The sequence below is a fragment of the Neopsephotus bourkii genome, unplaced genomic scaffold (genome assembly GCF_033783945.1).
Source record: "Neopsephotus bourkii isolate Nb327-2 ecotype Australia unplaced genomic scaffold, CSIRO-AGI_Nbou_v1 NB_882, whole genome shotgun sequence".
Classification (NCBI taxonomy): domain Eukaryota; kingdom Metazoa; phylum Chordata; class Aves; order Psittaciformes; family Psittacidae; genus Neopsephotus; species Neopsephotus bourkii.
In genome coordinates, this window is record NW_026901376.1 from 1,976,344 (window position 1) to 2,002,998 (window position 26,655).

Consider the following 26,655-nt stretch of genomic DNA (forward strand, 5'->3'; position numbering starts at 1 on the left):
AAAACGGCTCTTGGGTATTAGATCAAAGCCGCAGACATTAATTCATAATTGGAAAGTGCTTGTCTGCTGCATCCAACAGGTAATTAGAACAGAAAATTCATTGTTAGACTTTTAGAAGCTGCCTGAAATAATGACGGTATAAGCATGAAGGTGTTTGACAGGGGAATCTCTTGCTTATAGAACCAGACTCTGTCTTTTGAATGCATTTACCTGTTTCTAATGGAATCCCACAAGAGTTCTGATGGACACTGAACAGAAGATCATTAATTAATGTTTTATTAAATTTCTCAGCATTATCTTAATAATTTGCATCTGTAAACCAGGCTTTTGCAAACAGCATGTATACCCAAGGGAAGACAAAACTCTGCTCCTACCATCTTGCAGTCTGAAATGGTGAAGTTGTTCAGAGAATGTACTGAAGACTTAGAGCTGCATCGCTTAAAAGGGAGCAGAGAGGGTTATATAAAAGGGGATAGCGAATCTTAAGTATGCATGCTTCTAATAATTGTCATTCTATCCTACCTTTACATACTGAAACATAAATGGGAGTTATTAGTATTTACCCACTTGTAAAATAACTAGGTGGTTACAGAACTGTTACACTGAGCTGTAATATAGAACTCACTGAAATCAGTCTTGGCGTTTTGGGGGGACTTACTATTGACTTTGGAGCCTTCATGTACCTCATTGGCTGGTTCTTTTTTCTAGTTACCTTTGGAATAGGCAAGGTTTTCCTATTTATTTTATTATGAAATGCTTATCTTCCATTGTCCAAATCTGTAGCTCCATGACTTCCTAAAGGCATTTTTAACAAACCTCTGGGGTTTGGTTTTTTTTTTTTTATTGTTTGTTTTCGTAAGTCTTGTAATAAAATCTTCTGGCCAAGACCCAAAAGGTCTTACGCTGTATCGGAGAGAGTCAAGAAGAGCACACATCTAGCAGAGGATCCTCGTGGACCCCTTGTTACGGACAGAGTGTGCCATGAGGTCTCTGTGATCTGATGTCAACTTTAGCAGCACATCTACCAGCAAGTGTCTGCTTCTGATCACATGACATTCAACAGGGCCATGCAGCATCAGGCATCTTTACATTACAATACAAAAGTAACATCACATTTCTCACTGTTCTAAGAATTGTAAGCATTTAGTATCAGAAGTAACTCTTCTTGACTGCCTATTTGAAAACCAAGCGTATTTATAAATATGTTCTCACAGGTGTCAATATCTGTATTATCTTATTGTCATGCTACTTGGTCATTAGATGAATCTTAATCACATTGTTTAAGTGAGCTCTTCCCTTGATTTCTTTCTCCATTTGCTGTGTGCACTTCACTCATAACTAAGTACTGGAACACAAGAGTTAACAGGTTACTGCAGTCAGGTAAAGGCTGTTTCTCTTTTGTAGCTCTGAATGAGGAGAGAATGAAAGGAAGAAAATCTATTTGTCATTATATTATCGTTTCTATTGAGAGAATGCCCAGGAAAGGAAATGTTTTTGCTGCTGAGGCAGAAAGCCAATTTATCTCCACCACTATTAGGCAATTCTACCACCAGGCTCTTTCTGTAGAAATAGTTTTAACTTCAATTTCTAAGGATAATGTAGCACTATTCCAATAATGTTCCTGTTTCTTTAGTATGCCTTTTTTTCCACAGTTTTTCTGAAGTCTATAAAGAAAACACATTCCATGCAATTTGAAAAGGTTTTTAAACCTTTTTCAGTCATTTTGCTTGCAGGTTGAGAGAGCTGGGTCTTGTAAGCAAAGTTGCTGCTTTGGAAAGGCTTTCCCTGCTGCATTAAAGGCTTATTTAGAGTAGGTATATTAAAAAAGTTAGGTTTTGCTTTTTGGTAATGCATATTTAGAATTTTAAAACTTCTGTATATATCTGTAGCAGACTGTTTGAACAATTTGAGATCATAGGTTGGAAACTTGAATGTGGTTTTGTCATCAGGGTTGAACAGCTTCAAAAGCCATTCTAAATGGTCTCACACAGGTTTTATGAGACGTAGAAAATCACCTCTAAATTTTGGAGTGAAGTTCAGTGGACATAAGTAAAATAACTGAAGTAGCATATAAGAGGCTGAGTTGGAAGTAATGAGCAGATCTGGAGTATCTGAAGTCCTGAGGAGGAATTGCTCTTTTGTTGTAATCTTGGGTGGCTGGCTCAGTGTGCAGCTGTTTATTCTTAGCTCCTGGCTGTGTCATGCTGCCATAAGATGGAATGGAAATCTAAAAGGAAGCCAAAAGCTGAGGCTGAAAGCTTGGTGTATCATATGTCAATGTGGAATAAATAGTTTGGACAATGTTGTTAAGGAAAGGACACCTAAATTATAAATACGAATGGAGGGTGTTCAGGTTTTCCAGTCTAGCATGTCTCTCTTTAAAACATAACTCAGAGCATGTACCACAGTATACCTCCATGGCAGCAGCGAATGAGTGTACAGAAAAGATGGTCTGTATGCATGTCTTAAAAATTGCTTGTTCCCTATCCTCTGTCATTGCAGACTTAATATAAGTAAGATAAAGTGCAATTCCAAGGTGGAAATGGTTTATCAGTGATATATTTATTAAGCAGAAGGTAATAATAATACTTTCTTAACATGAGCGGTCTCTGAAGGAGGACTGACTGGGTCTCAGTGTGTACTGCTGGGCTGCTGGAGATGTCATTGGTAATGTAAGACTAAACTTGCATTGCAGATGCAGGATTGCAAAGATTCAATCAATTGAATTAAGGAATTTGTCCCTATGCTCTTCTCTGATGACAGTTTTAAATATTTGTCTGATGGTCTGAATGGGTAAGATGAGACTTTTGGAGTGAAATGGAAGGATACTGTCCCTTAAATTAAAATCAAACCCCGATCTTTGTCGTTTTCAGTCAAATTAATTCATTGGTTCAACTTCATGAATAGCTATTAAAATTTAAACCTGCCTTCTTCATACACAAACTTGTTTTTCCTGCTTAATGCAGAAACAAGTTCACGTGGAATTAAATAATCAGGGTTGAACTTGACATGTTTTTACTTACGGTAAACCACTTTTTAATGCATTTTTTAACGTGATGATCCTAACCATTTAAAATTGTTCAGACAACCTTTTCCCTTCTGCAATCTTAATAAACAGCTGAGAAAATACAGCAAAATCCTTACACAGGAAAAAATTCCATTAGGTTCTAACACGACTTGATGCCTGGAAGAAGGATTAGAGCCTGCACTGTACAGGCAGTGAATTCTGTTTAAAACACAGGTATTTAGTCTGAAATTCTGAAAGCATTTCCTTGTTAAAACTTTGCGCTCAATGTTTTTTTATGAGCTTGCCTCTGCAAATTTAGAATGGATTTTCTATGCCAGATAAGCCATTTTTGATTAATAATAGAAATGTCAGATTACGTTGGGGAAATAGAAGATGAATCTGTATCTTTCTCATTTACTAGAAACAGTATTGAAGAAAACAATGTTTTAAGAATTCTGATATTTTTAATTTTGTTATTTATTTTATAGCGTATCTTGTCTTTTGGAATTGGTGGATTGGATGTTCTGAATGCCAGCGTTCTCATTTTCTGTGGAGAAGAGAGGAGTGACTTCTCTCACATGTTGTCTGTATTATGTCAAAATCTTGCAGAGAATTTGGGATTGCCTTACTCATTGTTTCAAGTCCGCTTTCACGTGCCCTCACATCATGAAGCTCTTCTCACAAATGGACCAAGCTTCAATGTTAGGCAGACTGTGGGGTTTTTTTAGATGTGGATGTGTTGTGTCTGCACAGTCAGTACTTAGTGTGCCTCCCAATATTGTTATAAGGATAGAGAGTTACAGCATCTCTTTAACATGTTTAAATGGTCTAAGATAACTATTTTTCTCATACATTTTGACACAGCTGAATGAAGACCGTTGCTTTCAATCACATCAGGTTCAGACTGGTGCTAGTTTGTGCAGCTTGAATTTATTTTGTTTCTAGATACTCAGTAATACTTTGTGCATTCAAGACCTTTTTGTGTTAAGGTGTTATTTTCAAAAGCAGTTAGTGGTTTGAGGGATTCTTTAATTTCTTCATTTTGTCTTTTTCTCTGTGTGCTTTCTTTAATATTAGTCTTGTCTGGAGATTTGACATAAGACTATTATAGTAAAGATTGTAAGCATCTTCATAGTTTTTATCACTGTAGCATTTTAGGGAGGCATCTGGAATCCTTTCCTTAAACAATTCGTGAGAGACCAGAGAGAAAAGTGAAGAAGTTATATCAAAACTCTTACTCCAATTCCCTCTTTCCCTACACTTCAGAAAAGGTTTTCTTAAATGTTCATCACACTTCTTAATTTTAAAGAAAACTACGTAAAGCACAGGTCTTTTTGGTTCATGGATAAGCCATGGTAATGAGTTCCTGCAAGGTGGTAAGCTGCAGAAAGCATGTTCTATATACAAATACATGAAAGTTGTATGGCATTTCTGTAAATGCTACTTTGGACATAGTTGCTGTTAAAAAAAACCCTAAACTTTTGGGAAGAAGTGTGCAATTTCTTTCCACTTGGGAGAGTACTTTTTATTTAAAGGAAGTAATCTGTTTAAATTTAGTCATTTCAGGCACAGTTCATAAACCTGTACCAAAATGCCAACATCGATGAAACTCATCGAGTAGCTTAGATTTGTAATTTGGTTTTAAGTATTCAATAGGTCATTCCAGCTTGAGTAAATACTGTTTTCTTCATACTGTAGTAATCTGTTCTTTACTAGATTTCACTGTGATAGCAGGACATTATTGCATATGATCGTGTAGAAACAAACTATTTCATCATATGGATGAGCAGGTGTTTGATATTATTGTCTGTTTATTATAATAAGGGTCTGAACAAAACCGCTTTCTTGGTTTGTTACCTACAGTGGTGATGAAAGGGCTTCTACTGTAGCCTTGATCAAAACGTAGATTCCTTTATTGGAAGGAAGGAGGAGGGGAAAGAAGTTTATTCCTATAAAAACAAAATAAGCAACAAATACAACAGGGAAGTGTATTTCTGTAACCCCAAGTACATTATTTATTCATGGCAAGTGTCAAAATGACACGAACCTAATACATCTGTTACCTCTGAAGATGTGTCTGACTTCACAGAATTGTATTGCCAAGAGAATTATCCATTCCTTCAGTTCTCTGTTGTCTAAAATAGCCATCTTTCAAGGTGTGATTAATGTACATTGGCAGTCACTAGGACACGAGTAATTGTGGCTAATTCTAAAGTGAGTATAATGAGGAAGAAGGGCAGCGTGTGATGGAGCAAGGTGCTGTGATATTTCTTCTAAGTGTTCAGTGATTCGTTCTATGCAGAGAAGGCATGACATTGCTTGCACCTTTCTTGGGAGAAGATCTGTTTGGTGTTCTACAGGGAAGATGTGACTAAATGACATTTTTCCTTAGACTGTAATTAGCAGTCACTTGCCAAAAATCAGCAGTTGCCACAAACTCCACCCCGCAGTTCTATTTCACTTGCAGGAATATCTTAGCTATCTATTTCAAATTCAGTCATCGTCTTGTGGCCTTTCTGTTTATAGGTCAGGTCTTTTGTGGCCAAAGCTTCCACTAGGAAGCTCTAAATACTGCGTGAGAAATATGAGTGGAATCATTGTTTTCACTGTTGTGTTTTTTTTTTTATTGCTTAGTAACTTTAGTTATTGTTTTGTGTGTATCTTTAAAAATTCTTTAAAATCCATTAATGTGCTAATTAATTCATATGTGACATTTGAAAATAGAACAAAGCATCTTATTCTGTAGAGTTCTGGTGCTTTAACTCAATGAGCACAGAGGTGAAATGAGTTTGTTTGCTTCAGAGATGCAGCAGGTAATGTTTTAATGACCTTGCACACTAATCTCTAGCAACTTTATAGCTTCCTCTGAACAAGTTCAGCAGTAGCTTATGCTAAACCTCAATAAGATTGAAACCCAAGTTATTTTCTAGCAGAAATTGAAAACTATCATTTTCAAGTACATGGTGCTAACCTTTGTTTTCTTAGTATAATTAATCTTCAGATGAACAAAGCAACCAACATGCATCTTAAAATCTTGAAAGGCCCGTAGTTTCTGGAGATGGGATGAAGGGTGCACAAAGTGCAGATCTGATAATAACAAATCACGCTCCCAATTGCATAAATTCTTCCTTTCTAAAACCTTGGGCTTCTGTCATTTTCATAAGCATTTTTTATACTCTTTTGTAAGAATGAAACTTTAAACCCACAGCAGTTTGTCCTGGCAATCAAAATAGGCTGCTAAATGTAAAGAGATCCTGTGTAACTTTCATTTAAATCTGAAGGCAGATATGAATGTAGGTATATGCGCACTGGTCTTTTTCATGAAAGGCCCAATTATGTCTCTCCTGGGAAAGATTGTCTTGGGCAATCCTTAAAGGGTAGAATGAAGCATTACATTTTGCTTCTGTGAAATTCTTTGGGATGAGCAATATGGTTACAGATGATTTCAGTTTTGATCAAGTGCCGATGTAAACAGTAGATTACATTTATGAGACGAAAACTAACCACCGTGCTAGATTATATTAAGATTTAGAGAAAGCTCATCATGGAAGACATGCTAGAATACAGTGACAATAGTACTCTGTAGTTCTTCTAAGCAAAGTAATTTATCTTAACATAGTTGGATAAAAAAATCAATGTTTTCTGCATCTCCATGTCAATAAGTTGTAATGATTTTTTTTCCCCACTGCTACGGCAGCTTCATTATTTCGGTGGAAGTGCTTTATATACACCAGCAAAGTAGCATCTCTGATCAGCAGGTTACATCTGGAGTCATTGTAACTTGATAAAATTTTCCCCCATATTGTTGTTCATACATACGTAATATAAAATAAAGCTCCTTCAGTGCTCAGCTTTTAATAATCCTGTTCATAATTAAATCTGACTAAAACATATGCTTCTACATTTAAGTCTTGTCATAAAAACATTTTGAATATAAACCTTCAATACTCAGTAGAGTGATACTAATATATATATATGTACACACACACACAAATGCACTCTTTTCTGTTAGTAGAAAGCATTTTGTTCACTGTTTGCACAACTTCACAGTCATATGTTTTATGCAGCTACTCCTAAATCAGACTTCTGATTGCTCATTACTGTCAGGAATGACAGACGTGAAGGCAGCCTGACAAAAGCGGTGCAATGTTGACATTTTTGTTTTCTGTTCAATGTACAGTCGCAGTTTGTCTCTGAAGGTTTCTCCTAGAAAACTGTAAATTAAAGGGTTCAAACAGCTATTAGAAAAAGCTGCTAGGTTCACAATATGTCCTGTTAAAGGATAATCATGTCTGAAGGATGGGCTGCTTGAAGACACAGGCTCGCTTTTCTTCTGAAGAAGTTGAACACTAATGAAGACGTTTTCAGGTAGCCAGCATATAAAGAAAACCAAGACAACAACAAAAATCATTCGAAGAGCCTTCTGTCGCCGCAGACGAAGACTCCTGTGCTTGTGGGCTTTTATAAGAACTCGAACAATTAGTGAGTAACAAAGACCGATGATCACAAAGGGGATAATAAACCCCAAGGTTATTTCTAGCCATTGGATTTCTTTTACATCTGCAAAACAAAAATAGACCTCTCCGGTGTGTTGTAAATGCACAGCTGTAAATGGAACTAGTGCTGCAGAAATAGATGCCATCCATATGAGACCACAGCTTATTCTAGCGTGTTGCATAGTGCGAAATATGTTGGACCTCATTACTTTTGCCAGTGCTATGTATCTGTCAAAACTCATCCATGTCAGAAAGAAAATGCTGCTATACATGTTGATCTGAAGGAACAAAGACATAAAGGTACAGATAATAGTGATATCATAGTACTTTTCATCAAGATTAAAAACCTCAATAAGAGAATCAGCAACTAAAATGAGATCAGCTACTGCAAGGTTTATGAAGTAAAGGTCTGGAATAGTCATTTTTTCACGAAAGCTTATGTTGACAACCAGTATCAGAATGTTTCCTACAAAACCAATGGGAAAAAGAAATATTGTGTAAAGACATGATAAGAAAAGACCAATAACATATTGTTGGTGTTCTGTTTTATCAGCTAATCTAGAAGATAAGCTTTCATTACACAAATGTGATCCATTTAGGTTAAAAGTTGTGCCATTACATATAATGGGTGATAATGAGGCAGAGTAAGCTTCCATGGTTGAATTATCTGCGGAAAAGATACTGGTACTCACAGTTTGGTGGTAATGCCAAAAAAATCAGGTTTTTTGTTGTTTTCAGCCAAGTTCAAGGTAAGCATTTTGATTGGATTGAAAAAAGATATACACTTTCATTTAGGAAATTAGAATTCTTTAGAAGTCAAATTAGTTAACATTGACTGAAATATAACAGTACATAGAGTAAATTTCTTAAGGTTTTTTTTACAGGACACTAAATACATCGCAAATGAGAGAATTTGCAGTTCCTGTATGCCTTAAAATCATGTAGGAATCTTTTTACCATTATGGTACTTGGGTCTCTTTAACAAAAGCTTTTCATCAACGGTGTTTCTTCAGACAGGCTGGAAGGTAGAGTTTTAGCTCCATTTGTTTTCTTTTAATAATCAATGAACATCCTTGGACCTGCAATTTGTAAATGGAAAATGATTAATCTTATAATCCAGCATTGTACTATGTGTCATAGGCTTCTGCTAACTTAACATCCACAGCTGAGGTTGTAGAAAACATCATGTTTGAGTATATTTACAAAGGTTTAGTTAAAATTATTTCATTTTGCTGTGGATTATAGTATGTCATGAGGGCAGATCTGTAAAAATGTTGTGTGCTCTCAGTATTGGAAAATGTAAAAATAGAGAAAATTAGATGAGTGAGTTTAGTCAGCAGAGGAAAAAGCCTTATCTATGTTTATATATGTGTGTGTATATGTATATATGATGAATATATTTATTTCGTCATCATCTTGTAAGGCTGTTAAGTAGCAGTCTGTGTCTGAGAAGGTAACAGATAAAAAGCAGTTGGTTCCTCCTGCTTTCAGTAAGAAGGAAAGTCAAGTCTTGGAAATGAAGGTAATACAAGCAGCATATTGATTTACACCAACACTATTATACTCAATTTGCTTTTCTTTGGGATTAATTATGTTGCACTGACTTCCGGATAGGAATGGAAAATACCAGTTATCTGATTTGTTTACTTATATGCGGTGAATGGTATGGACTTAAAGGATTGCTGGAAGTTTATTTAAAAGGAATAAAACAAACAAAAGACACCCCAAACAAATAAAACAGCGATAAAATTATAACTCAGGGTACTGTGTGTGAAATTTTAAATATTGTGAATTGCTTTAATCTTCATCTTACTCCCAAACCCTTGGTTTTAATGACACTAAAACATAACAAAAAAATTGGTTACTAGTAAAATTCATGCATATTTCCACATTTTAATGACTCAGTTCCTGCTAATTAACAATCGGGAGAAAAAGGAGCACTAATGGAGTAGGAGTGTAGAATATTTTCAGTCAGAAATACAGCTCTGAATTTGCTTAAATATATTCATATTAACAGAAATAGCTAGTAGACACTTAAAGAAATAAAGGTTATCAGTTTCAAAGCTTTTATTTCTTAATGAATCAGGCATAAGTACACAGTAGCTGTTGCTATGTTTTAAATCATTATCCTAATGTCAGTCTTTACGTTAAAATATCCATATGAAGTTACACTTACTTGAAGAAAGCTTGGTGTTTGTTTCGAGCAGCGATGGGAGCCAGACGTGAGCTGTTGGTTTTTATGTAACATCCTTTTATTTTTGAATAAGGCAGTAAAACTGCTTTAAATACAAGACAAGCTAACAGTCTCAGCAGTTGATTTTAAAAGGTTGGTCTGTGGTCAGATTTTAATTACACCTGAAAGGCCACCAAAAGCCAAGCAATTACAAGCATTACAGGTAACCATGTACTGTGAAACACTTTATTTTACCTTAATTCCATTTCTGCAGAGCTGATTTTTCCTCCAGTCAACAGAAGGCTGTTTCTTGCTCGGGTACACGCTTAATGGATGTGCCAACTTCAGCAGTCGTGTCGGGGAGAACTTGCATTTAGGTGTGTAAAGCTGCAGCGAATGCCACCTGTTGATGATGCAGCAGTAAAAAACATCATATAAAAGTCTATTCTGCTTTAAAATGTCTTAAATAAAGGATAGTTTACAGCAGCAAAATGCAGATCTTGCTGCATGTCCTTGGCAATAAAACAAGCTTTATAGATTCCCAGGGTTGTTCTAATTTGTGTGCAGTTGAAGTGCTGCTGAACAGCCTTATAAGGCTAGAATTAACCCTGTTTCTGCTGGTTTCTTTTCTACTAGGGCTAGTCAAGCATCTTTTCTCTCGTATTTTCCCATTTTGTTGTACCTAATGTTCATTTCATCCTCTGTTCTGCCCCTAGCATTTTTAAAGGTTATGTAGTTCATTCAAACCTACAGCTCAGCTGATCAGTAATGAAGAGATTTATTTGCCGATCATAACTAAGCGTGTTTTAGATAGTTAAAAAGCAATAATTACTGTTCTATGCAGTATGATTTTAAAAGCCCCTGGACTGTCCAAAGAGGAATATTCTATTGAGAGTAATCTAGCAGCTGCAAAGGGTCATTTGCTAAACTGACAATATAAATTCCAGTTTTCCTACCTTCAAGTTGATCCCATTTTGCCTATTTGTATTTATATTTTCAGGTATACATCATCATCCTCATGCTTCTTAGGATTGTTCAGCTGAAAAATCACATGGATAAAACAAGCCTATTTTGCAGAGTATGTGAAGCCTCAGCCTTGCATAAACTCACCAGTGTTGCAGGTGGAGTTTTGCATTTCATCTGTAGGGGGGAAAAAGCTACTTGACATTTCCAGAAACACCACCTGCTGGTGGCCAGGGTTCTTAGAACAGGAACAAAGTTAAACCTTTCTCATAAGAGAAATAATTTGTGTAAATTGCTTTTTAGGATGGCGCTGATTCGATTCCTGAATGTTAAGTGCCATAAATGGCTATGCTGAAATGGATATGCCGTACATTGATGCATTGTTCTGCTGCTACAGGAATAAGACAAATTGGATTTCAGCATTTAGGATTTCAAGAGGACAATGTTACAGTTTCAGAAGTGTGGAGTAAACAGTTAACAGGTCAGTGTAATGGATGTGTTACATCTATTACAGCGGCCAAATATCTTTAGGTGACAAAAGATCTCATCTACAGGAAAGTGAAGCAAAAGTTCCTTACACAAGTGGCTTTGGGAGTAGAAGGCACTTCGCCTTCTAATGCCATTGAGGCAAATACGTGATTTGCTGTCTTTTTGTGGAACACAAGATTTTTGCTGTGTTACTAAACATGTTTTTAAAGATGCTCCTACATGATGGCTGTTTACAAGTAGGTTTGGGTTAAATTATCATTTAGCCAAAAGAAACCTTGCACAAATTAGTGCTGGTAAAGTGCTGAACAGAGGGCTTTCCCTGTGTATGGAATGGTTTTCTGGAGTGTCTTTCTGCAGGGTTATAAGGACGGGAGCCTCAAGTGTTTTGCTTTGAGAAGTGTATATACATTTGCATTGTATACTGGAATAATTGTGATGTTAGAAAAATCTTGTGATACCAGCTTTGAAGATCTTGATTTTTTGCTGCCCTAAAGAACCCTAAAGGGTTATAAAAAGCTTCTGTTGTTTGCCGATCATGTGGTTTTGCGGTACTTAATTCCATCCTTCAGAGCTTTTACTGATCTTCTAAGGGCCAGAAGGATTTTTTACTTTTCTTTATGCGTAATGTTAGCTTCTGGGTGTTAGTTGTTTGTAATTCTGGTGGCCTGGATTTGATAATCAGCTGGTCTCTTTGTCTTTGGTTTTCTACCTGTGAGTATCAGCTGATTTGCTATTAAAATGCAGTATCCTGAGTGCTATTTTTCTGGTTTGAATTCATGCTAACAAATATGTCACTGCCATATTTCCAGAATTGTTAGGAAATTCTCTTCTGAGAGACCCATGAAGCAGCTGCTTTTCCTGCTAGGAGAACTGTGAAGCGTAAGAGGCCAAGTCTAGTATTACTATATTGTAACTAGTTTTTAAGTAAATATGAGATGATCATGTGAATCCTCTGAATCCTGTTTCCTAAACCAGATGGCAACATATTCAGGGTCTTGTTTATGCAGTCAAATTATTGTTACTGATTAATCTATTTTAATCTCACTGTTCATCACTTCCATATTCCATAAAATGCTTAAAATTCATTTCAGCAGCTGCTGAACATTGAACTCTTCTTCCTTCCCTCTCAATTGCTGATATTCCGTGGGGCTTCATAGAGAATGCCTTAATGATCCATTCTGATTCACAGTTGTGACAGTACCAAACATTACGGTTCTGCCTGTCATACCTTACCTTGTTTGTTGCTAAAACGTATGAAATGGACTAATGTGATAGCATTTGTATACTGTCAGACCTCAGTAATCCAGCATTTAAGATTTTCCTTAAACAAAGAAAATTAAGGTTTATTTTTAAATCTGTAGTAGACAACTTCTGTATATATCTCAACATGTCTATGACTGTGGAGTCTTTAAGGAACACTAATTGTCTATGATGTACTTAGATGCACCCAGAGGCTAAAAGCGGGTTTAGCAAAAGATGTTCTATATAATTTAGCAGACTTCAACATATGGGACTGCTGTTGTGTTGCAAAAAGGTGAGAGCTGAGGAGGAAGAAAGTGTGAGGTGTGAGTATAGAGGAAGTAGAGATGCTGTTATAATGTTCATGAAGTTTTATGAGTAGATGGATCTCATCCTCCAAATTCTTTCTCATCTTTCTGTTATGTGGGTACTGACTGTGACCTTTTTCAGCCACTGAATAACATCTGGTTGCATCCATTACCCTGTTCTAGAGCAGCCTCACGCTTTATCCTGTCCGTTCTCAGTAATTTTCCCTTTCTTGCAAGTAATCAAACTTAGTTTAACTTGGAATTGTGTTCTATGCCCACAGAAAACCTTGGCTAGAGTAGATTTTGTGTTTAGGCATTTCAGTTGCCAGTAACTCCGAGAATGCATTTTTCTTACTAAAAATAAGTTTTAGAAGTTAAGCCTTTTCTTTGGCAGGGACAACGCCCTGTAAACTATTTTGGTAAAAAGTTTTTGTTTTTCTTCAAGTGTATATTGCAAGTCTCTTGGGGATAATATAAAAATTTTACAGAACTGGACCACAAAATGTTATCGAGTGAAAGGTGATTCATCACGGGACTTCAGGCTCTATCCAGATACGATGAAGAAATACAGTCTGCAAAGCATCAATGGTTTTCACTTTAGTTGTGCAGTCTGGCAGCCCTTTGCAGGGCACTTGTACCCACATGGAGGTGAAATGCATTCTTTGATTCTAGTCAGTGATAATTTGTCACACAACATGTGTAGTGTAGATGTTATATAGAGTACTTATTTTGGCTGAATTGCCTTAGCTTTCGCCCTACCCCAAAACTTCTGCAGCTACCTCAAAATCAAGATAAGCAATACTGTTGCCCTTTCAGGGTTTGTACATTTGAAATTAGAATGTAACTAGGGCTTAGTAATACATGGGCGTAGCAGCTCAAGTTTTGATTCAAGTGTGCAAATCCAATCTCTCTTTAGCTCAGATGTTGTTTTGCAGTGGGATAAGAGCAGATTTGAGTCAGCTGGTTTAGCAAGATGAGTCTCTACATGTTCTTTTCCAAAATGTTACCAACTCAGAAATTCATGCTTAAACTTCAGCAGCCAGCTCACTTCTTTTACTGAATGGAAAGGTTTATTCAAAAGCAGGCCAAAGTCTTTCAAAGAAAGGAGTATTACCGGTGCAGAAGTAAAATATTCTTCTTTGAATTTTCCAGTGTATTCCTTCAGTTAATTTTGACATCATGCCTATAAAAATATATGCTCTTTTTCTTCTGGAACATACTGTTAAAAATTAGGGGAGGCCTGGAAGTAGTAAGCGTTCAGCAAAGCTGTTGCTGTTGTAGGGGAAAGAAATCTCTCAGAGCAGGGAAATTTTATTTTGTTCTTAAAAATACAATTAAAATTATTAGTAATTTAAAATTATTGCTTTTAATCTTAGTCACGGCTGCTCTTTTCTCCCTAGTGTCAGGTTGTTTTAGAATGCCTTTTGGCGACAGTTTCTGTTCCTTCCTCTATTGCACGTAGGGGTACTTGTCCTCATCTAGTAGGGTACAAGTAGGTTTTTGCTGGGATGGTATGTTCATTGTCCTGAATTTTAATGTAAGCTCTGTGTAACTTTATCACGAATGATTTAGCAAAACATTTATGCACTGCTGGCAGTTAATTTATAACCATTTGAATTATTTTAATGCATTTTTCCACCTCTTCTCTGCTGTTTACTGTTGTTTTCTCCTATTCAAAGTCTTTTCATTGCGCATAGAGATTTTTTTATGACAATATAACTGGCCATCCAGAAAATACTCTTTTCCCCATGACCATAGACATGGACAGGGAAGAGGCCAGAGTACATTAACTCGCATCTCACAGACTTCAGCCAGGAGCTATATCCAGGATTACACAGTCTTGGTCATTTTTAATATATCAAGATATACTTGTTCCCAGATCCTAGCTCTGACAGTAAGGCCCTACTGGTTTTATTACTTTGAGACATTTGGTTATGGGTCTGCTTCAGCTGTGTTCCTTGCTGAGAGTATCATGAAACATCATCTTTCCACCTGTGTTGAACCTTCAGGTCCCTTAGAGATTCACTCATCATTAGACCAGTTTCCAGGTCCCAGCCAACATTAACTAAAGCCAGCATTTACTAGGTTTTCTTTTAAGCACCTTTAACAGTAACTCAGGACTCAGAAACAACACAGTATTTATTCTTTCATCCTCAAATATAAAATATATAGAAGCAGTGAATAAAGTATAATCCTTTGAGCATAATTGCCACACTGGAAAAATAACCTGCTTATCCATGGTGCAGCTGAAACTATGATGTTCATCTGAATTGTGATAAACAGCTTGCATCTTCTGACATACTCTTTCACTCAGTCTGTCAGCTTTTTCACTGATGTACAGCTCTTGGAACTCATATCTTCAAACTTCTTTCTGCAGGGCTGATATTTGGTCCATGTTGTTTAATCTCCTCCTTCTCAGGTGCAAAACAAACTTTCTGATGCCAGCTGAGAAATCCTTTCACAAGTATGAAATTGGGTCTTGTATTCAAAGAGATGATTATCTACGTACTTCCTTTCTGACCAGGTTCTATAATGGTCTGTTTATATGTAGTGTCCTTTAATTAGCCATCTGTTCATGCTGGCAGCAGAACAAAATTGAACAGGAAAACAGGCTGACTTAATACAGTGCAGACATCTTACCAGCTGATTTTTGCATCTCACAGAAACATTGGTTCTTATGGTCATAGCTGACTGAAGACTACGTATTGCCCTTTATTTGCATGTGATGCAGTCATGGTCCATATATTTCAGGACTTGGATGTCTAAGACTAGATCCATATATCTAAATACTGGGTCTAGAAACTTACTGTTGAGCAAATACAATTCTTCCATTTATGCACTTAGTTGTTTTATGGAAGATGTTCCTCTTGACTGATCAGTGCTTGCTTTGTCTCAGGCAGCTTGGGCTAATTTGCACCAACTCTCTACACAAATCTGGACCCTATCAGGAAGACCTTTCAAAGCATACAACTCCAAAACCAAATCTGTCACCTCCATTAGCATCCAAGTGTCATGCAAAGGCACATATTTAAGGATGAAAGTGGCTTTTCTCAGAACCCTTCAGGTCACTTGAGCTTTCCTCGTCACACCACTGTATTTTTATAACTTCGCAATTTAAGTTTTCATCTTTACAGAATTACAGAATCACAGACTGGTTTGGGTTGGAAGAGACATTAAAGATCATCTAGTTCCAACCCCCTGCCACTGGCAGGGACACCTTCCACTGCTGCCCAGAAAAGGGTTGTCCTGGATGGTGGGGCATCTGCAGCTTCTCTGGATAACCTGTTATATGGTCTCATCACCCTGGTAGTGAGGAATTGTTTCCTAATGTCTAATCTCAATCTCCCCTCTGTCAGTTTAAAGCCATTCCCCCTTTTCCCGTCACTACATGCCCTAGTACAATTTTCAAACTTCCCTGTTGTTCCAGTTCCCTCTAGCTCTATGAGAGAAAAAACTGAAACCAAAACAATGTCTAAGATGCTCCTGACCAAATTCAGTTACAGTAACAATGTGCTCAAAGCAAGCATTTAAAACTTTGCACCTACATCTTGGTCTGTATTGGCTACTGATTCCGCAGGGCTACAACTGAACTCCTATACCACAGCTGTTTTATTTGCTGATTCAGATTTTCGTCCCCATTTTGCACCATTTACCCAGGAATTCTAAACTAAATATATTATGCTCATGTCTTGTCCCTGGCAGATCCCTGATTTCAGTTTGAAACTTGGGTTCTGCCTGGTTTCAAACATTCAAACACTTCTACTGTTCTGGGCTGGCTTTTCTCCTGTTCTTTTAGTTAGTATATTATTGTGTGACTCTTCCAAGGCATCTTCATACTTCTGAATGAACTCATCAAGAATGGCTTAAATCAATAATTGTTCTAAGTCTTAATGCAGAGTTGAAGCTTAGAGTACATTAACGAAAACCTTTCATTCTTATAGAGTTTTAATTAGCCATCCTGTTGATCTTTCCAGTTCAGTGCCTCACAAAGGAGCTGAAGCTTTCCTTTATGGACCAGACTTTCATTAATTTGAAATTTATTTCTTTTCTTTTTTTGGCACACAAATTCAGATAAAAACCTTAAGGACTCCAATAAAACTATAGGAGGAAAATGGAAAAGGGAAGAAATGCTTAGTTTGTGTGTGTGTGTATGTATAAGCAAGTGCTACAGTAGATGTATAGTATTACATACTCTTTCAGGGTTATAATGGATTCTTAAGCCATACTTCACTGCTGCTGCTACTGGAATTTACCACTGTTATAAAAATAACTAGTTTGTAGGCTAAGAAATCAGAAGCAGCAGCACACCTGAGAAAATGCTTTGACTGAAGATTTTTACCTTTGTTCAGAGTTGCTTTCTGCTGTGTTTTTGCTTGCAACTTTGCTGGGGCGGTGGTGATATTACAAAAGCACACTTCTATGGCAGCAGGACTTTTCTTACTACTTAGTTTTGAAGTAACATTGTAGGCGATTTAAATATATATATATATATGCAGAAAAACCCTCAGACCTTACATGTTTTCTTATAGATCACTGCTAATACTAGCACTAAGTATCTTTTTAGTTCAGAACTGCTAGCTGTAAGACTGTCCAAGTTGGTTTCTAAAGAAGGAACAATTACCCTTTTTTGAAGAAGTGAAAAAATGAACCAACACCCACAAACGAACTCAAAAGTAAAATGGATTGACAGTTCCTCAGAACAACAGGGTATTACTGAGACCCACTTTCATGGGTTGTAGCTGTTACTGGTATTTCCAGGTGAGTGTTGGCATTGTTTTTCCTTCGGCAGGTCTGGATGACTTTAAGTATTTCATCCTTGCATGGTTTATGAAAACAAAGTATAAGTACCAAACTAGCACAGCTTTCACAGAACAACACAATTTCAGCAATATTCATCACAAGCTCATTCTTTGGAGTTCCAATGCTCTTCTGTAGTTTGAATGTTGCCCTGAAGAGAAGCATAAGGTTGTAAAAGAGACGGCATATAAATATTGTTATGCTTATAATATATGCAGCAGGGTAAGTACGAATGTGCTGTTGTAAGGCTGGAGCTTCAGCAGGTGCTTCTTTTGCGAAGAGAACAGTAAAACAGAGCATCTGAAGAAATGATGGGATTGCAAATCCAAAGGTGAATTTAATGATCTCATATTCAGGCCATGCAAATAATGGATCTAACTGGCAGTCTCTTTCCAAGTGGTAGTTATCTGTGCCAACCAGTACTGCCTCAGTCAGTGACAAACAGAAGGCGTATATAAGTACAAATCCAACACACAATGTGGGTCTTTGAGTTGCTTTGCTGAGAGCAGTCCTTGGTGGAAATCTCTTCAGTAATAGTATGAGAAGTGTCAGCAAGAAAACATACTTAGAATTGAAATAACTGAAGTTGAAAAAAAATGACAGTACGTTACACGCGAGGTGAGTTGCTTTTAAATAGTCAGGTCTAGTGATAACAGAAAATGATAAAAGAATCATGATAATATTGCTGATGGTGAAGTCTAGAAGAAGCAAGTCTAAGTTTTCTATGACCTTGTGCTGCACATAATTCTTTATGAAAATGATCAAAATACATATGCCAGCTATTAATCCTGTTGGTACAAAAAAAGCGATGTAGCAGTGCATAAGTCTTGATATGATGTTTTGAGAAGCTATGAAGGCTTCGATTTCTTCTGGGGAGTTGAAAGCCAAGTTCTTGCTTGGGTAGCTGATCCATGTCATGTTGTGAGAAGCCATCCTTCCCTCTACACCGTGCTTATTTCCCGTTCAATGGAGTTTGAGTCTGAAATGGAAAAGGAAGGTGAAATAGGTTTTAAAGTACAGTTCGTAATTTCTGCATTAAATATTATGTGCAGTCAGGAGTATGAACCATTTGTTCAGAATAGCTGTAGTATATTTTTGGTGGATTTTACATTCCTATGTTAATTTTAGGCCAACTTGCATAATATTTTTAGCCAGCAAAATCTGCCCTTTTATTTTTTAATCTGGTTCCTGCTCTCACCACTGCTCCCTTTTCCTCCCCTCATGCAAACTGGACTTCACTGTGGCTCAGCCCTGCAGAGAGCAGCCAGGATTCAAGCGCATTCATGTTGCCTGTAGAATAGATGGGGGAGTTGGCCGTTTGGCGGGCGAGGAAGCAGTTGGCTCTGGGATTAGGTGGAGCCACTTTTCCTCACTATCCTGCCAAAAAAGGGTAAGGACAGCTCCAGTGTGTGGGTTGCAGCTACAGCCACAAAATAACTTCTCTGTGCTGTTGCATGTGTGGGTATTTTGTCTGAACCCAGCTCACAGTCTCAGGGTTCACACTGCATACTGAGGAAAGTGCAAAGATAATCACAATATGAGGCAAGAGACACATTCCTTCTTTGTTTTTAGTTTTGCTTCCTTTCTGGTATGAAAAAAAAGCGCCTTTTGTATCAGCAGTCTGTACTGAGGAGCTCATATAGAATCAACATGAATGCTTAAGAACTGTTACGAGCAAGCTGCTTTCATGCTAAAGCATCTTTATACATTAATAACACTGTCATTTTTAGATATAACTGTTGCATAAAACTGTGAAGAATAATGGTTTTCTGCATGCTTAAATTTGAGAAAATTATTACCAGTACATTATAAACCTATTGATAAAGTTTTAGCAAGGAATACTTCTTACAGCTGAGTTATAAATTTCTGAAAATAGGGAATTTTAAGAGTAATATGCTAGGCTGTTAGCTGTAATGACTCTGTGATATGTTGATACAATAATTCTGCTACCATATAAATGTTTGGAGGATCCTTTTTTAAGCCAGAAACCTTTGTAAGAGAACATAATATGTACTAAAGAAGAGCAAGATAATGGACTCACTATTCCTAATGAATTTTGAATGTCTGATTAAGTATGGTCCTTAGTGCTAGAAAAAGTTAAACATAGAGGCAGTTTTACAACAGTGTAGAATGTTGTTTTCTGAGAAAAAAGAACCTTTTTTACTCACAAGGATTTCAATTTTGTGTTAGGTTAGAGTATGGTGGTTTTAGTTTGTTCCGTTGTATGCAAAGCTAGTCTGTATAAGCAGCTTATGTGAACGGCACATCAGGCTAAGACAGGACAGCAGAGTTCTCCCGTACAGAAGTTTCTGTACAGTCATACTGGTAACAAGAATGATATATTTAGTTGTACATAATGCATTTCCCATAAAAGGATTGTCATGATGTTAACTCTTAAAGTGAAAGTAACTTTAAATTGGTAAAAGTTCATCAAGTTGCATTAATGTTTTTAAGCAGTGCTCATTATAGATAAGTCAGTGTCTTAATACTGTTTGACAATTCATTTATGGTTGTTACCTCTGACACTACTTCATATTTCTGATATTTCTAATCTCTCCTCAAAATTGGAATTCTAATACTGGTTTTAATTAGAAAAGTTGATTTATCAAAGTGGCTTTGATTAAGTGTGTATATAATCTTATGTAATTATAATTTCATTTATATAAACCCGTGGAGTTATGTTTTGATTCAGTGGTGTTCTTTGTCCCCTTTTAAAGACAGAGCTTCTTGCTTTCTAGAAAAGGTTATTTTTTGAGAGATTTCATTACAGGAAGGCGTCATGCACCCAGGGAAGTTGTTTTTTGGTACAGGTACACTTGAAGGAGGGGAAAAGTTGGCTGGTCAGAACTCTGGCTGTGTTCTAACCCCTGAGCTGCAGTTTACCATATAGGAAAGCATTGATGGGCAGAACTGGTGGAAATCTCTGAAGCAAGCTAAGAATCGATATAATTTTGAAGCCTAAAAATAGATTGTTAAATGTGAACAATCTTAAGGAAAATGGAGTGAAAAATCTCAAAAATGACAGGTGTTGGGAGGAAATATTGTTGTCTTCTTAATTGTGAAAATGTATGTTAAATGCTTGCAGTAGAGCGTCTGTTTCTGTTCACCTGATTTTTAATATGAACCACTAAGAAGGACTCAAGTTAGTATGAAAGTACTCAAACTGAAGAGTGAGAATAATTAAGAAGAAAAAGCGCAAACTTAAACCACACATGCAAAACTGCACAACTGTAGTTAACTGGTTGGACTTTTTTATTTCTTCATGCCAGTGATTTCCCCATCTCTTTCGAAATACAACTGATCTGATTTCTAAATTACGTTCCATGTGTAATACTGAAACACTGGGGGGAGGAATCTAAAAAATTTCTCTGTAATTGAGTAGCAGCAGTGCTCTCCACTTTGCTTTGGTTTTGCACCTGAAAGTGATGCACTGTGCTGTTCTGTTCAGACAGCTGCAGCCATGGAGCTTGACAGACTTACTTCTTCTGACTTCCTTCTGCTGCTTTAATTTCTCTTTATTATTTCCTGGAAATCTGAAGGCCATGAAATTCTAACTTCTGCGGTTTGTCTCTTCTTAAATACTTGAGAGAAATCTCAGGAATGAAGGAAAGTGAGAGTCAAATTTTGACCTTGTATCACAAGAGCGATTTGAAGCTTAATCTGCTGAAGGATAGGTAATTTGTGACTGTTAGAGAAAGTGGAACCATTTGAGCATCTGCAGAAAGCCCACTTCGTAGTTCCAGGAGGTTAAGAAATAATTACATTTTGAGCTCTTCCACCAGAGTTTCCAGTGTTACCTCCTAGTCTCATCAGGCCTTTTGGAAAGCTGAGTATTTGAATTTTGTTCTGGCACTCTGAAGGTCTTCATTATCTTCTCAATAACCTTTATACCATGAGCCAACTAGCCATGCTTACTGTCCTTGCAGAGACTCTCAGAATAACCTAGCAACATTCAGCTTTTATGATAGCATAATTGCAAAGGAAAAACAAAGGACATAGTTTTGGGTTTCACAAGAAATCAAACTGCAGGAAAAACTGCGAGGCCAAAACTCGATTGAATTTGCTCAGGATCTGGCCTTGGTACTGACAATGGCTTCATTTTTGACCACAGGAAAGGATTTTCATTTTAGTTAGCTAATTTTTGGGCATTTAAGACAAAGTAAGGGGCATTAGAGTTCATGCAGCATATTCCAGTAGTTGCAACTTACTGTGTAAAAGTGCATCATCTTGTTTTCTCTTTGTACCCACCAGTTTGCATGTTGTGATATTTTAATGACAGACCATCACCATATTACATAGAGGCTATTGATGTGTTTAGGCTTCATTTGTCATAGGTGTCAAAAAGAGTGCCTGAAATAGTTTCATTTGGGTTGTAATGCTCATAACCACAGACCATTATTTAACATTACTGTCAAATAGTAACAGTGATGTCAATACTACACTGATTTTCCACCTAGACATTGTTATTCTAATATAAGTATGTGTCTTTTAAATTGCCTCATCTGGTAAGGGATTTAAACTAAAGAAAAGCCATGTATGGCAGGGGGGTTGGAACTTGATGATCTTAAGGTCCTTTCCAACCCTAACTATTCTATGATTCTATGATTCTATTCAACCTAGAATTAACATACTAACTTGGGAAATAACACTGCAACTGTATGTGTATTATAATCAGGGTAATAAAATTGTGACTTAAGGAAAGATTTCCAGGTGTGTTGTTTTAAAGGGAACTTCCTTAGTCCCCATGAGCATAATGCTTTCTTGAATTCAGTAGTGTGTTCATCACAGTGAAAGAAATATCTGCGAGCAGTTTGTAGCTTATTCTGAAATATTTTTTGTTTTGGCAAATAAGGTTAAAGTTAATGCAGGTATTATTTCTACTCCCCCTTAAATTATTCCTGGAATGTTTTATTCTGCTTTAAAAACAATAAATCACAATGATAATGGCAGACTACTGTCTTATTTGGCTCTGGTGTCTCACTAATAATTTCAAAGAGAGGAAGTGTAATTTTGAGTTCAGATTGTGGTAGGAAAGGCTCGTGTGCAGGTGTCTGTAATCAGATATGCCTAATACTTAATACAAGCTAATATAAATAGGTTCTTCTCTCTAACATGCTCACACTTAGATACATATTTCTAATTTATGACCTTATCCTACAGTCTATTTCTTTTCAGTATTTGTCTCTTCATAATTATTTCAGTGAAGCTTAAGGATATATATATATATATATATATATATCACTTTATAAGAAGTATTGCTTATCCCCTCATGAAGTCGCTGCATTAGGGTTTTCCAGGTGAGATTATCAATTGGACCTTATCAGAAAAATCTGACTCCTTTGCACTCTCTGCAGCTGATGGCTTGAGTATAGTCACAGATGGCATAACCTCTCTGTATATTTGCTTACACTGGAATGGATGGCTTTAGAGACTTTAATGATGGTAAGGTGTACATCTACCATGGAAAGCAACTCTTACAGTTTCTAAGCCTATGCAGTTCTAAAACATTCCCAAAGTGTCAGTTTCTTGCACTGAAGTAAATGTATGCTTAGAATAATAATGGGATGGAGGAGCTTGCAACTTCTGCTGTAGTAAAATGAAATTTTGCAAATTTTAATAGGCTTTTTTTGGTAATACTTGTTTCATTTAAAATAAAAAGTTCCATGGGAGCAGCGGAGCACCAGGAGGGTGTTCTATTTCTCACATCTTTTATTTCAGAATCCCCGTGCAGCTGACCACGTTTTTCATTCAAACACTTTGAGTTTCCATCATAAAAAAGTAAGGAATTTATTATGTCATTTTCATCTACTGTGAGAAAATCTGCTATTCCCTCAGTTCTTGTCTGGGTCTTAGATTTACTGCAGGGGCATATGTTTTATTTCAAAATGCATTTAATGTTTATGCTCTGCTTGGTGGGGGGCCATGAGTCCTTTACTCTTTTAGAGGCATCTGTTAACTTTGAGTGCAAACTCCTTGAGACCTGAATGTGGGGGTTTTTTGCCTCAGAACATACTGTGAGGTAAACTGTAATTTCTGTTTACTTACTGGTAACAGAGTAATATGTAGCATGTCAAAGCTCACATATATAGAAGCTATGGCAGAATCCAGGCCCATTCCTGTGGCTCCTAAGATTGATTAATAAGGGTAATTTGCAATATGCCACTTGCATTATCTGTCCCTGTATTGTCACGCTCCAATATTTTGTCTTTTCTTTAACTCTGTTTCCTCTCACTTGGTTTTAATTGACCACCATTAGTATACTCTGAATTCTTGCTTAACTTCACATGCCCTCGCTTTTTTCTTGTTCACCTCCTTCCCTTTTTCTGGCCCTGTTTCCCCACTATCATATGCTCTGCCTTTTGTGTCAGCAGTTAAAGCAAAAATGTTTGATTCTGACTCTCTGGAGCACGGTGCATATGTTATTCCTCACTTCCAACAGATGGAGCTGAGCAAATGAGCACAGTGTTCAGAAGACAGCTTAAAAATAACAAGCTCTGAAAAGCCTACTTTCAGTACTGAGGGAACCTAGTTTCTAAGATTTCATTGTTTTTGGTCCCTCAGCCCCACTTTGATGGTTAACTCGCGCAAATGAAGGGCTTGGTTTCAAGGAAACTTCTGTTTATTTGAAGTCTAGAAAGAGGAGCTCCTAAGATGGGGAGTTTCTCCCTGGCAGCTAGAACTCTTCCTCTATAAAAAGTCTGGCAGGGCAGTCTTTCTGCATTCTGTCACCAGCCTTTTGAAGGAAAATATTCTTTCATCTAGTTATAAAAAATACACATGATATTCCTTATGAAACTCAGCTTTTTGGGGGCATGTCCTGTATTAACCGCTGAAACCACTGCACATACTTCGGGGGTGAATTTGTCCTTTCTTGTTCGTATTACATCTGCCAAGTTAGAAGAAGGGGGCAGCTCACAGCATATGAAAGAAGGAAATATACTGTATTCATCTTGCTTGTAATGTCAGAATTCCTACTGAGGTGGTAAAGGTTTACAAAATCTTACCCTTAACTTCTGAGAAATTAACTATTTCCTGAGAATCTGAAAGCTTCTATTTTTACTTTTCCAGAATGTAAATGAATCAGCAGTAACTGAACATAATCTCCAAGCAGCATTGCTGACGTGTTTCCTGTCCTATACAATTCCCGCTCTGTAGTCCGGATTATCCAACAATGTCTATCCTTTAAAATACTGCTTTTAGGCAATGGTTGAAGTCTTTTATCCAGACCCTTGAAGACTTTCATCGTCTGGCTATCATCAGTTCAAAGGGAGTTAGGTACTTACCAGAAGACAGTCTCTTTTACTCTATTTAATGCTCAGCTTTATTATAAATTTCAGCTTTATTGTAAGTTTCAGCTTTCTGAGCATATTTTCCAGATACAGTATTTTACTTTGTGTAGTTCAAATGTTGTCAAAGAAGGGAAAACCAAACCCTTTAAATTATAACTTCACAATCCGAGCCTCTTGTGATGAATAAAACATTGCATATTCAAAGTAATATAAAGCACTTACCTTCTCAAGGAAATGCTCCACAGATACAAACAGGCTGAGACTTTCCCTATGAATAGTCAGATGAAATATAATTATTGTTTGGAGCATATAGCCCTTTTTATTTATGCAGAAAGCAGAGTGTATATATTACAGTAACTTCTTTAGCTGCTGTACATCACGATGAAAAATCCAGACGCTCGCTGACTACAAAAACATACAGTTCTGTAAAGGAAACAGGAACTTGGTTTAAGTCATTCAAACCATACACGTTGCCTGTTTAGCAAACCTATGATTTCATCATGTGACTTTAAAGTTCAAATTATCCTCTGCAGAGAGATATTTTAGAACAGAAAAGTAGTGTTTGTCCCTGCCATTTCTAAGTGTGTGAGGCCATCCAGTGGATTTTTTTCCCTCTGTTCATGAAGTCATCCAACATGCATTGGCCAGCCTTTACATTTACATTTTTTTCTAGTGTGCTGTTTTAAGTCCTACAGGTCTAGAAAAGGAAAAGCCTGTTTATTCAATAAATACCAAGCAAGGCCCATTGCTTAACAAGGCAAAAACTCAGCACAAGTAGTTCATGTGAAAAATATTAAGATCCCTTCTTAAAGATAGAGTGTATTTATATTTTTCTGTGGGTCCTGACTCCATGGAACATTGCCAGTATTGTATACATGCAATAAATTATTTTTCCAGATGCTCTGCAATGACCGTGAAGTGTTAAGAGACAGGATTTTGAGCCTGTGGTATGTTTTGGGTCTGGCTCAACATCAGTCTTCTTAGTGTCTGTGTTGAACCTCAGAAAAGGTTGGCACACGATGTATATTTTCTGTGGTGCATGCAGCCTTTCTGTCTGGATGCATCAGTAGCATCATGTTTTCTTTGTCCAGCACACAGGGAAGAACATTTTAATTGTAATATTTTAATAATCTTCCGTAGCTTTCGTAAGATTGAGAAGATAATTTGTGACCAGTGTTTGAACAGTGCTCTCTCTGTTTTCACAGTGTCTTACTTGTTGCACTTTTATTGAAAACACGTGGAAAGAGCTAAAAGACTTCAAGAAAATGAAAAGAGACAAATATGAATGAGTCTAGATTTCAGAACTGGAGTTGTGGGTTACCTGGAGAAAATATTTCAGCACTGGGTCTACATCTTCACCTGAAGGTTAGCACCACTGCCCCAAATGCTTCTTTGAAACTAAAGATGCATCTAGAGAGTCTTGGGTTGCAGCAGTGGCCCACATTTCAGCTTTCAGGTTGAAGGGTTATGTTCTTTGTGAAGGAGGTGTACTCCAAAACAGCTCTTCAGTAGTTAAGAGGCACTCTCTGTGAAATGTGGTTTCCTATGAGCTTACACGTTATTCAGAATGCTGTAATTCCTATATTTGGTTTGGATCATCTTAGCATAGTAGTTAGTTGGACCAGGTAGGAATATTCAAACTACCCTTTACAAAGGTTTAAATTATTCTCAGTTAATTAGCAGTCCGTGAGTAAGGAGTAACTCAAGATAAGCATTAACACAGCAGTGTTAGAGCCACATTTCCTGTTACTCAGTATCTGCTTTTCTGATAGTGCAAGGTGTAGTACAGCAGAGCTCTAAGGGAACTTAGCCTCTGCTGAGAAAAATTATATAAATAGGACCAGAAAAGCAGAAAGAGAAAAGCTATTTCTTATGTCTCTCATCTTTAAAAAGA

At 36.9% G+C, this 26,655-nt stretch overlaps 3 protein-coding genes across 3 annotated transcripts in view; 1 reads left to right on the plus strand and 2 right to left on the minus strand.

Moving 5' to 3' along the window:
- The window catches only part of CUNH7orf50 (chromosome unknown C7orf50 homolog), a 125,791-nt gene that overhangs the window by 7,170 nt on the left and 91,966 nt on the right, over positions 1–26,655 (plus strand). The window lies entirely within an intron of this gene.
- GPER1 (G protein-coupled estrogen receptor 1) lies at positions 4,621–10,950 on the minus strand. Its single transcript, XM_061357034.1, has 2 exons — positions 9,932–10,950; positions 4,621–8,582 (listed from the first exon to the last, which is right to left on the minus strand). The coding sequence occupies exon 2, from the start codon at positions 8,157–8,159 to the stop codon at positions 7,086–7,088; it is 1,074 nt and encodes a 357-aa protein (XP_061213018.1). The 5' UTR covers positions 8,160–8,582; positions 9,932–10,950; the 3' UTR covers positions 4,621–7,085.
- On the minus strand, positions 14,797–25,752 carry LOC133214261 (uncharacterized). The gene is made up of 2 exons (XM_061357035.1): positions 24,984–25,752; positions 14,797–18,451 (listed from the first exon to the last, which is right to left on the minus strand). Exon 2 carries the CDS (start codon positions 18,403–18,405, stop codon positions 17,386–17,388), a length of 1,020 nt encoding a protein of 339 aa, XP_061213019.1. The 5' UTR covers positions 18,406–18,451; positions 24,984–25,752; the 3' UTR covers positions 14,797–17,385.